General features: G+C 43.0%; 1 protein-coding gene across 2 annotated transcripts in view; it reads left to right on the top strand.

Moving 5' to 3' along the window:
* Window positions 1–12,871, top strand: part of PIK3C2B (phosphatidylinositol-4-phosphate 3-kinase catalytic subunit type 2 beta) — a 304,990-nt gene that overhangs the window by 225,364 nt on the left and 66,755 nt on the right. For both annotated transcript variants that reach the window (XM_069238510.1, XM_069238511.1), the window contains exons 24-25: window positions 1,876–2,045; window positions 10,356–10,512. In XM_069238510.1, the coding sequence (XP_069094611.1) occupies window positions 1,876–2,045; window positions 10,356–10,512 (327 nt within the window). The remainder of the gene's footprint in view (window positions 1–1,875; window positions 2,046–10,355; window positions 10,513–12,871) is intronic.

Here is a 12,871-nt window from a genome sequence, read left to right as displayed (position 1 = left end):
AGCAGTTGGCCTGACATATTGATTATGAAATGTGTATGTTAAGGTCAATATGCATTTAAGGGTGGATTGGTATTACTCTGAATTAAAGGCTATGGATAGGTTTTTGTTGCATGGTATCTCACAGATCATCATAGTAGGCATGGGTTTTTGGTTTTAATTGCCTAACCCACCCCAAAAAAACATGGATACACAAGAGTTGCACTGTGTAGGATCCTTGTTAAGCCCTGTTACAAGAGATAGTATTTTGCTTTGCCAACTGTAATTTTGTATTCAGTTGCAGTTTTATAAGTGCGTGCCCGATGGATGCCTTCTAGGGTAGGTTATACACAGCATAGTTGGTCTGGGTTATGGTGACAAGTCAGTGATAACACTGATATGCAGGGAAATGTTAGGCTAGATGCCACAGTTTTAAGAAAAGTTATTACAAAGGCAGTAGGCGTGGTTTATTCATTGTGAAAACACTGTAAAGGAGATAGGCCTCTAACAGTGGATTGTTATCACATTAGAGGCTGCAGAATGATGTTTGGTTACTTGTAATTGTGCAGATCCCCATTGTAAGCAAGGATGTTGGTGTTGGTCACCTACTCTCAAATCCTGAGAATAGCATTTTACTGTAAAGGTTATTGTTACAACCGATTGAGAGGAGCTGTTTGTTTTGAAAACTGTAATTTTGTACATATTTATGTTCTAAACATAAGCCAGTTTATCTGCACTTCCGTAGGCTTGTGTTGTATGTAGTATCAAGTCGTTGGTAAAGACTAGAGGCTTTATCAACTCACTAGGCAAGTTTATGTCATATTCTTTAGGTGTGATCTGTTTATAATGAAACGTTATGACAAGGCATTTAAGCCTTACTTACTGATTGTGTTAAAGGCAATAGGCTTCTTAGTGTGGATTGTCATATTACACTGTTTAAGCCTGTAGGCAGGTATTTTGTTGCCTGTAATCTTGTTTATTATTGTAGTAGGCAGGGCTTTAGTGTTGGTAACTAAACCCAAACAAACCATGGAAATTGACAATATGCACAATGGTAGTAATTATTAGGAGGGATTTTATATTCTTTTGACTAATGTCCTTTGTACATATCTGTGATTTTAATATGGTATATCTGATAGTTGCCTTGTGGGGACGTTAATGACCAACACTAAAGCCCTTGCCTACTGAGTTCTGAGTTGGCTATGGTGACAAGCCACTGATAAAGGTTATAGGCCTGATTGTTTATTATGAAAAGTTAAGATAAACACACAGTAGGCCTGACATGTTTATAGTGAAAACCATATGTTCCGGTCAAAAGGCTTTCAAGGTTGGATTATTTATCTGTATTAAAGCCTACAGATATGTAGTTTGAGGCAAGACATGTCACAGATTATGGTTGTAAGGAATGATCTTGCTGTTGATAGCGGGCAGTCCCGTCCATGCTGAGCTAGAGAGTGGCAAAGTCTCTCGCCAAATTTTACAGCAAGGTCCTTAAGCCTCGGATTAGCAAGTGCAACTGCTCTTTCTATCTCCCATCCCTGCACATTCTGTTCTTCTCTCTGTGTCACTCTGTTGCCTTAAGCACTGCTTCATCTGTCGTTTTTCTTCTGATCTCCACCTGTGTCATTCTCATTCCATATTTATCTTCATTCTCCTGGTTTTCTCTCCCAATATCTTCTGTACTCTACCTTTATCTCTTATCCCCATTCCTTAATCTCACAAGCCTTTATCTTGCTTCCCTTTACATTGATTTCTAGATTCCCTCCCTTTTTAAGACAGTTAATTTTACCATCTGCACTTCCCCACTCTCTTTTCCTTGTTCCCTGCCCTCAGCCCCTTCTTCTCTGTGCCTCATGCATCACACAACGTTACTCACCTTCCTCTCCCTGTCTCCTGCAGGCGGTGGAGAACTTCATCTACTCATGCGCAGGATGCTGTGTGGCAACGTACGTGCTGGGGATCTGCGACCGGCACAATGACAACATCATGCTGAAGACCAGCGGCCACATGTTCCACATTGACTTTGGCAGGTTCTTGGGCCACGCACAGATGTTTGGGAATATTAAGAGGTGAGAGCAGTGCAGCTGATGGGGAAAGCAGAGTCCTATTCTGGTAGTGTGGAGGGGAGGCCACAGCCCTGGCATACACCCCTGGACGGGCATTCTACTTATCGGCCTCGGGGAGGGCTGGCCAAACTACTGTGGAATGCTGAGTGGTCTTAAAACCACAGTAGTTAATGCAGGAACGATTGGTGTGAAGCAGGTTTGTAACTTGATTCAAACTTGAGGAGGTTAACACTTAGAGAAGTTGTTACGCTTTTGTGAAGTTGTGATGAAGCCGTCCTCCGAATTGAATCAAAATTACTTGTAAGGGCTCCCTTCGCTCGTCTGGAACAATACTATGATGTGGGGTGTAATTTTCCTCAAAGCTATACAGCCAGTAATGCACTTTTAAGTGCACTGGCTAGTATTGATGGTCTCAGCTTAAGAAGATCTAACAATGTTTACAGTAAATTTAGGGTCCTCCCTCAAGGAATTTTAACAGAATTTGTATCATAGTGTGACACATTAAGCCAATAGCCCTGGTAAGATGCACCATTCTAGGTCCTCCTCCGCTGAGTCATTGGAGAAGTATTCCATCAAAGGATCAAATGGGAGCTCGGTAGATGGAATACAAAAATTCCACACGTTTCTAAATAGGACAGACAGACTAAAGGTTTGGCGGGAAGGGTACACCCTCACATTTGCGACAGAGCACCCTGACGCCAAACTCTAAACCAGGCCCCTTACTACATGAATCAACATTATAGTCAAGGGGAAGAATGCCTCTTGCCTGTGGTTTGTAACACACAGAATGTTGAATCTGTTTCCATCATTCTAAATAGCACCCCTCAGTTTTAGATGAAGCCTAATATTCCTTTTCTGTAATATGCTTAGAATGCCTGAAATGGCACCCACGTTTGGAAAGGCCTTCGGGAAACACAGAAACTGAGGATAAAGTGTAATTAGTCGAGTTGCCACAACAACAAACACTCAGTGTTAAAACTTGCACTACACCCATAAACCTTGGTATCTGTAAAATATTAAATAGCAATGCACTTTATTAAAAAACATATTTGCCAGGATTGCTTTTACTCTGCTTCAATTTATGTCAGTGGAAATTTTACAGATGGCATAAAAAGTGCAATTTATGGAAAATCTCGTGTGCGGTTGTGTGGATGCATGCATTCCCTGCAGCCGCATGCATTCCCTGCAGCAATCTGTGCTTACCACTATGTTAAAACGTTCAAACAGCAGCAGGCCGACCAACCTTTTATCCTTCTGAGGTCAATCAACTGAATACCACTGAGGTGAATAACAAATATCTATTATTCACATTTTATGAAGTGGAGCAATCATGGAATAAAACTGAAAAAATGATTAGAACGAGCCTAACAGAAGAAGAATGATAAATGCATGAAACTGGCCACTAGCAAGAATGATGGGGTTAAATCAAATTAGAAGTAGTATTGAGAAAGGTTCTGGATAACTAGGAGTAGTTGTAGTTTAAAGAAGAGAGTGCGTTGCAGGTTTACTAGTCTCTATTGTCACGCATCAAGCATAGAAGTGAGAAGAATAGATAAACACCGGAATCGTAAGCCCAAACCCATTTCAATTTCAGAGGTAGAGTACTGGCTCTTCTGAGCATAAAAAAATACTTCCAGGTAAGATTTGGTCCTCGCGTTTTCTATTTCAAAAAGTACCGTTCACGTTGGTTGAACCCATGATTATCTCTAACCTTGGTCATCTTTTTCATTGTCTGCCTCTTCTGTTACAGGTTATCTTCTACTTTTCTCATCTCCTTCTTTTCTCTCTTCCCACCTCTCTGCTCTTTCTCTCTTCTAGTATTTTGAATTGCGTATGCCTTTCTATGTGTACATTTTCTTTCCAACTTTCTCCTAGCGGTCTTCTCTTTATAGCCTTCTCTTTTTCTATCTTTTGCTCCTTATCTGGCAGTGCCCCCATCTTTTTCCTTTCTCCTCCTGTCCTTGTCCACATCTTCCCTGTAAATGTCTGTATGTGTCTTTTGACTATTCAGAGGCTTTGCTACACTCTCCAAGTCTGCATAACCTCTGAGCCACGCAGCATGCCTTCAGCAGGTATAGTACTTTTAGATGGTGATGCAGGCTGAACATTGCCAAGTACTGATCGCTTCAAATCCAGGACATTGGGTCTTGTAAGGTATGGCTGGGGGCTGTGGGAGGTGGTGATATCCATAAACTCGTATATACATCGGATAGCTTGATCGCCTTGTTGAAGAGCATGCGCACGGGTTTTGGCTTGGGTGAGGGTGGGTCTTAAAGCCTTCTCAGCCCAATGGCTGCCGCACGGCTGGTGTGAAGACCGCATTATACGTGGATTGCCCTGTCGAAGATGGATTCAGGAAGGCTTGTGGGGCCTGTTGGAAACGGTGACGCGGATAATGCACAGTACCGGCCGGAAGTCTGCCCATTGGGTTAGAATTATGCGTGAACCAGGGGCCTGGGCGAGCAAGTCTCGTTACGCCACCACTGGAAACACTTCGTGCCCAAGGCTGCAGTAATTTAACGTGTCTGACCTGTTAAAGCGCAGCTCTTGACTTATTGATAGGATTCACGCTTCTGGTGGCCGTTGGCTTTTATTTATTACATTGTTTTGTCTAGAGCATACCGGGCTGGGAGGGAGGTTTACTAAGAGCAGTGAAAGGGCGAGGGGGGAAGGAGATTACTCGCCCTGATTTAAAAGAAATAAAGATAATAGAATTCGAAACTGTGTATAAAACGAAGCGGCGCGCGATGGAAAGACTGGAAGAAGTTTGCAAGGGGGAGAGGGGAGCAGTAACTTGTCTGGAGGAATGGGCCGTCGGCTAGTGGATGATAAACGCTTTCAAAGTTGAAGAGAGTAATTTTCTAACTATCGCGGTGTTTTCCAGGCGGTCAGTAGACGGGGTCGGTTGGCAGCGCTCCTGGTTATTTTAGAATGAGAGGGAGGCTGTGCCAAAGGAAGCTTGAAATGGCGTCTGTTTGAAACTTTGGATTCCCAGTCAGAAAGGACTTACCTCCCTTCTGGGCACTCCTAAACGTCGCGACTGTGTTCGTTTTATCCAGGGAGATAAGGACCCGGAAAATGCCGATATCGCACATTATTCTGACTTAAATACCTGGGGATGGGAATATCATAGTAGTAATGCAGTTTCTCTGTTACAAGGTGTGCAGACGGTAGCGGGACCAGGCATCCCGGATTTGCCGGGACTGGCCCGTTTTTTCGCCAGCTTTCCTGGCAGATTTCGAAAAATTGAGCTTATGCCACCGTTTTTAGAGGGCCGACTAAAAACGGAGGAGGCGCCTTTCTTTGTTTTCCAAAGCAGCTTAGCAGCTGTTACAAGAAAGTAATTTAATTAACAGGCATGATACTGGCTTTAAAACTTGGATTTTATTTATGTTCTTAGTGCCTCTTCTGTAACTCTGTGATGATGAGCGCTGTCATTCTGTGAGCTTGGTTTGAAGTAAAATTGTAGCCCTTTACCTATTTTTATGAAACGTCCCGATTTTTTACTTTAAAATTCTGGTTAACATACACCTGTTGTGTAATGTTTGCACGCATGCAAATCCCGATTTCAGTGCACATTTTTGTTTTTCCATCCAAATGGAGACGCCCGCGCCTCGGAGTGGATCGGATCGCTTCTCATGTAAGACACGCGATGTAATATTTGATTTTGCCCTCTAGAGGGAGTCAGTGGTGCGCTTTCAAGATATTGTTTACGTTGTTTCTCTGTGTTTTCGCGAAGACGCTAGTGTGGTTGCAGTAAGACCAGATGGCAATGTGTTTCTTGTGTCGAGCGATAAAGGAGTCACGTGAATCATCAACTTGAAGTCCGTTGGTGGAATGAAGTATTTTTTCTTTCCTAATTGGAGTAATTTGAAATTTACTGATTTGACAGTTCGGTTAATTTGTGGCGTCATTTTAGTTGGACCTTTATAAATGACACCTACATTTTAAGCATAAGGGCCAACGGAATGGGTGACCATTGGAAGAAAAGATTATTGACTACTGCCTTTTTTGCTGTGGGAGGCTAATTTGGGTGTTATTAGTAGGTAAACTGTGTTTGCGAGTTCAGTTTCAGGACGGTTTCTAGCTCCCTGGGTTTTATTTTATTGAACTAAGGTTCGATGTGAACGTTAAAAAAAATAAAAACCAACCCATATTCATGTTGTATTAATCATCCAAGAGGCCTCACCACGACGTTCAGGATTAACTGCCTAATGTCGCTTTGAAGTTAGGATGACAGAACAGGCACACAGGTGTCCTGGAAGGATTTTAAATGGCGAAAAGATTGAAAGAAATAGTTAGAGGCAGAGATGCTGGCATGCGAATCCATGGCAGAAACCGTTCCGGAGAACCATCTTTACAATAAAAGACTCCTCTGGGTGCCTAAAGCTGTGGCGCCACATTGTACATATATTGTACCCTAGTGAACTCTAGTCTGCCATTCGACTAAAGGCACTCCAGGGTGCGGGCTCTGCTGAGAAGGGTCACACAAATTGAACCCTCAGCCAGAGTGAGGGTTCCTCCCTCTTTAGCCTTGTTTATTAAGCAAGTTGTTTTTCGGTGCTGGCAGTACACTTCTAAATCAAAGGCAGTACCCTTTTTTCTCATCACCATGTTAGGGGACACAGGAGACTGGCTGGGGATCTTTGCCTTTCTTTGTGTGTAACGGGCATGTGGGTAATTAGTTTTTGTTTGAGACTGTTTCATTGTTAGCAAGTGATGGATAAACATCCATTTAGACATCGTACGTAGCGCACAAGCCGGTGGTTGTCTTGGAAGCTGCCTTTGTCCAGGGTAACATGACAGCCTGTACCATCCGCACGTGAAGGACCTTTTTGCTTGATCTGTATCTGTTTCAGGGAAGAGAGTTATCAGTGCTTAATATGAGCCTGTGCTTTCCGATGCTAAGCACCTAATTGTTAACGCCGCCACTCGTGCCGGTCTGCGTCAGAACGGCTCTAATTTATAGATGCACGCTGCAACAGTTGTATATGAATACAATATACATTAAAAATGACTAATACCTGCAGCCAAGCTGTTTCTAAAGCTCTGGGGGCCTGGAATAGTCTGACTTGTCACCCTTGCAGGAGTGCGATGGCTGGTAGGTGTGCTGGCACTGGCAGCAGCAATGGGTTGTGCAAGCCGAAGTGGCCATCGGATGAGGGCCCTGCCTCTCATTTCTTATAAGCACTCCTAGCCATTCATTGTTTGGTGTACATTTCATCCACCTCAGTGAAACCTCCTCTCCCTCTTGTGTTGCTATGCAACCACTGAACTCACTGTCCTCCCAGTCCCTATTACAGACCGGCAACTTTTCTTCACCACCTCTAACTTTTCAGAGAGTTATATGGTTGGTTGTAGAAAAGCAATCTATGAAAATATGTATGGAGAAGGAAACCGCATAGTTACTTTTTATCTGATGCTCTTGAGAATAATTGAGGCTAACTTTGAACACGTTTTGTAATGGGATCAAGGCTCAAAACTCAGGAAAAGCATGGACTTATGTAGAGATGCATTCGAAATTTTACAAGTAGGAAGCTGCGTAAGGATGTTGCATTTTTCCTCAGTTGGAATGTGCAATTGGGGAAGGTGGGCAGTTAGCTTTCTGGTAATAAAATTTGAAATGCGCGGCTGTCATTGCTGTCCCTTGCTTGGAGAAAGTCGATTACTCCCAATGACAGTACACAAACCCAGACATTTTTCCTTGTTTAAAATCCTAAATTCCACTATTGTAAAATGAGAAAGCCATCTACAATCAGGGAGCCATCTTGCCATTGAAATAATATTCTTTTTGGCATAGAAGAAATTGAAAGAAAACTGCCAGAGAAATGCTTAGATTCGCCTGAATACCAGAAGCAATTACGGATAACAGCATCGAAGGAGTCTAGAGAATAACAAAAAAGAATAGCACGTAAACTATTTGGGATAAATGTAAACTACATTGGAAACTACTTTCCATGAAATATATCTTGAATCTCAACTGTGCAGTCTCAAGGGGGTGCTCTTTAAATTTTATAAGATACTATTTTACTACATTGGACAACTCTGATCAGAATGTACTTTTTCTTAATGAAATCCTGTAATTCATAAGGAGCTATGCATGGCTTTATGTTCTTATTGTCTTCAGTTCGAGGTATATTCAGCCTCACACTTAGCAGTGGCACGGACACTGTGCAAAGTTACCCCGGTGGCTGTGATAGTCATTATCTGTCAAAGAGGGCTAAGATTCAATTGCATCTAGTGAATGATAGACTAAATTATTGTCACTAATGAAATTGGGCTGTAACTAAAGTTACATCCTATAAGTCTAACTTTTCTTCTTACCTCCAACTTTCCGAATATCTGGAATAAGTGCCTGGGGCCTCCATGGGCATGTGCCCTGCACCATCCCCGTGGGCAGGAATCTGGGTATCGTTGTAGAAGCTAGCATCTGTTTAGATGTGGATATGTCTGCTTGCTCAAAAAATGTTTTTGTTACATTCTCAGTCAATGGCGTATCATCTGTTGATGGCCCATAAGATTGCTATCAGCAGTGCCTTAATTTGTCATTCCCATATTTATTATTGTAATGCTACCCCTACCCCTTTTGGGGAAAAAAACTAGGCAAACCAGTATATTCAGAATGCAGCGGTAATAATGACCTTTTGGCTTATGCAAATTTGATAATGTTTCTGCAAAATTAGATCTTGTATTGACTGCCACTTAAGGAAAGACTGTGAGTCAGTTCGTCTTAGTAACAACATTTTCAACAATGACTTCACCAGGAGTCTGGCTATAAATATAAAGCCTGTTCGAAATCTGTGTTGGTCTTCCCTTAAACATTGTGGTCCCCAAGTTCAAATGTGCCCTCTTTGGTTGTAAATTGTAGAGTTCTTGGGGACAACCTCTGGGACAAACTTCATCCTTCAAGCAGAGACGAAAATAACTTTCTTAAGATGAGGAAGTTGATAAAAATGTGCTTTTTGTATTGTTTTCCCTATATCCTCACCTTTCTTGAGTTTCACAACCTTTTATTAGCACAATTTCAGTGGCAACTCATCTTTTACGGGTTCTATGTTTAGTGCTCTATAAAAAGCCATATAGAATACAGCAGGCTTCTCTAATGAGTAGCTCGTGAGCTACTGGTAGCTCTCCAGCTTCCTGCAAGTAGCTCTTGTATGTGCAGCCAAGCCCAGTAAATAAAAAGCTTTCGATTGGCTGAATTAATTATTTATACAAAAATTCAAAAGTGTGTATTTGAGGCAAAATGTATGTATTTATGGAGCTGATGATTGAAGGAGGAAAATAGTTGTATTTTCGAAAATATATTTAAAGCTGATATTTGAGAGACAAATAATTTGGTGTTGGGGAAACTTATTACTACTATTATTACCTTGGTTCCAGGAGTGTTGCAGCTATGACCTTTGCGTATTTCCCTTGTAAAGACATTACAAAGTAACAAATCTCTTTTTTATGTTCCTGCTAGAACGCTTAATGATGCACAGAAGTGATTACTGTTTCTAATCTTGTAACGGTGACCATCAAAATAATCTTGTCTCTGGTCTCTATAACAGCACTATAAGTACTAACATTAGTAGTTCTGGATGATTTTTTCAGAACATAAGTAACTCCTATCAAAGAAAAGGTTGGAGACCCCTGGAATAGAGTATAATAAAAGCATCAAAGGACCTCACATGTCACTGGAACAATATAGCACAAATTACATGAATATGTGCAGGGTAACTGTGCTGGAGGTTTGCATTTAGCTGAATGGTCTAAGGATTTCAGCAGGTTCAAAATTCTACAGGGCAGGAGGAATTCTATTTGGCAGTGGTGCATGAGGCCTGCAGTGTCGTGCTGCATTACGTTAGTCATTGAGGTCTTTGACTCCCAAGAAAAGCTGAGATTGGGCACTCTATTAAGACCCTAAAACTACGTTTATCAATAGGAATGGCCAAGATTACTTTTAGGGGATCTGTGTTACTCCTAGCCAGAAGCTATGAGTGCTTTATTTTCCAGTGGGTACCCTTCAGGTTCCTGTTTTTTTTTCCATCTTTCTTTTCTGAGCCTCTCCTTCCAAGTCCTACTGGCTTTGTCACTTTTTGTGAAAAAACATTGTCTTTTCCTGTTATAAACATTCTATTTAGCTCTGTTTCCTCTGTATTCTCTATTTTTAACACCCTTTAATCCCATCCATCAATTGAACCTCCTATCCTCTTTGCCCTCAATCTCTCTCTGTCTCTTTCTCGATTTTCTGTTTTGCAGGAGTTTTTGTCTCTTTCTAGCCCTGCATCATTTCCTTGTGAAACATCCTCTCTTCTTTCTCCTTTGCAGGGATCGGGCCCCATTTGTCTTCACATCAGACATGGCATATGTCATCAATGGGGGAGACAAACCCTCTAGCCGCTTCCATGACTTCGTGGACCTTTGCTGCCAGGCTTACAATCTGATCCGGAAGCACACACACCTGTTTCTAAACCTGCTTGGGCTGGTGAGTGTAGAGTGCACGAACTATGCAATGACATCTGGAATGTGGAATCTAAGGTTGGAATGTGTTGATGTGAAATGAAACGGAAGAGTGGTTTGAGGGAGCTGAGCAAACAGAGAGGCAACTTGTGAAGAAACTAAGACGTCCCCTACTGTCAAGTCTTCAGTTCATGTTTACATAAATTGACTATGAGGATGGTATCAAAACATACATGAACACCTGTCTTGGACATGAAATATCAAAAGATGTCACAAGGTGTAAGAAAGACATTGTCACAGCAATAAGGGGGGTGCACCTAAACCGGAGAACAAAGATCAGCTTAAATCATTTTTGGGGTCAGTGGAGTATTGCTCTAAAGTAGTGAACTTGACTGAGCTTGTAAAGCTCTCCCAGCACTGATAAAAAAATAACAGCGTTTTTGAGTGGGACAGGAAATGTGAAAATGCTTTTGCAAAATTGAAGGAAGGTATATTGCAAGCTCACACATTGGTACACTTTGACATGGGAAACAGCCTTTGCAACGTGGCCAGAGCCACGCAGCCCATAAGCACACAGGCGGAACAGCTCTTGCCTGAACAAAAACTGGCTTTTTCTCTGCCTTAACCACGCATGGTCCAAACTACGCATATGCGTGGTTAAGGCAGAGAAAAGGCAAAGAGCAGTCTAGTGGATCCGGAAAGGACGCAGTGAGGTAAGTGGGGCTGGGGCGGGGTTGGGGGGGTAGTTTTCAGGGGTTGGGGTGGATTAAGGGCTTTGGGTGGGGAGCTTGGGGTGTTTTTCTTTTAGGGTTGGGGATTGGGGAGGTTTATTTTTTAGGGCTTAGGGTGGGTGGGGGAACAGGTAGTTTATTTTTTAGGGGCGGGTAGTTGTAGTTTATTTTTTAGGGGCGGAGTGGAGGGGGTTGGTAGTTTATTTTTTAGGGGAGGGGGACGCGGTAGTTTATTTTTTAGGAGAGGGGTAGTTAATTTTTTAGTGGCCGGGAAGGTTTAAGGAAGGGTGGGAGGAGAGGAGGAAGGATCGGGAGAGGACGCAGTGAGGTAAGTGGGGCTGGGGCAGAGTTTGGGGAGGTCGTTTTTAGCGGTTGGGTGAATTTAAGGCAGTTGAAGGTCGGGGCAGTTTATTTGTTAGACGTGGGGGTGGACGGGGTCGAGGTAGTTTACTTATTAGGGGTGGGGGAAGGTTTTAGGGCTCTGGGCGGGGGGGTGTCGGGTAGTTTATTTTTTAGGGGCTGGAGTGGGGGAGGTTGGGGTACTTTTTTTAGGGCTTAGGGTGGGTGGGGGTCGAGGTAATTTAGTTATTAGGGATGGGGGAGGTTTTAGAGTTCAGGATGGGTGGGTGGTGTCAAGGTAGTTTAGTTGTTGGGGGTCGGGGCAGGGGTAGTTATTTCTGTAAGCCAAAATCCAACCTTCTGAAGGTCCCCTCTGATTGGTCAGTGCTAACAGGTTTAGCACAGCTTCTTTATTAGGGAATAAGTGGAGTCCAGGGTAGAGGCTATCTGGTGAATGGCAGCTCTGGGGCTACACAGGAATGTCAGAGCAGGCGTAGGCATAATAAAACATCAGGCCTCAAAGGAGACCAGGAGAGGCAGAGAATGCCAGATCACCCTCTGGACCCCTCAGCCAGATACCAGTCTTAAGGAATTTGCAGATGTTAGGGGGAGGAGAGCTATGGAAATGAGCCACACTGTGGGTTGGTTTTGGTCTGCTCTAACTGCTCTGCTGAAATTTCAGCCATCACAGATTTTGGAAGAACAGTGCTTTCTGGGACAGGAATATGCCACACTTTAGAGCAAGTGGTCATGCATCTGGGTGTCACCCTGCATTCTATTGGTTAGGGGTGTCCCCTTCCTGATGCCCAGAAGCTGGGAATATATATTTGGGAGGTGCATAGCCTTTAAGATCTGCTGCCTGAAACTACAAGAGGAAGAAGGACTGCCCAGCTGGAATCTGGATCTGAACCACTGGCCTGCACTTCTGAGTGAACTGCTCCTGCTGCAAAATCTAGTACTACAGCCCTGGGGGTGATTCCTTGCTTCAAAAAGGACTCAGAAGTGACTCACTGCAGTAAAAGGCTGCATCATCTCCAGCCTGAAGTGCATCCAGTGGACTTTTAAGCATCTGGCCAGGTGCATTGTGGTCCAACTTTTCAAGAACCATCCTGGTAGAAGATTCCAGAGCCCTGGATTTGTGTTTTGGACCCCCCTTTGTACCTGCAAGGAAGACTTCAGGAAACATCTCTTGAAGTTTAGGGACATTTTGTAAAGTTGGCGCTTTGTGCTTCTAAGCACTAGAAAGTGTTTATTCTTCTTACACAAGAGTTGTTGACGGAGGCCTTAGCCCACGAGATAGCTTTGCACATTATG

Source organism: Pleurodeles waltl, chromosome 6, assembly GCF_031143425.1.
Source record: "Pleurodeles waltl isolate 20211129_DDA chromosome 6, aPleWal1.hap1.20221129, whole genome shotgun sequence".
Lineage (NCBI taxonomy): Eukaryota > Metazoa > Chordata > Amphibia > Caudata > Salamandridae > Pleurodeles > Pleurodeles waltl.
This window is presented reverse-complemented; position numbering and strand designations above follow the sequence as displayed.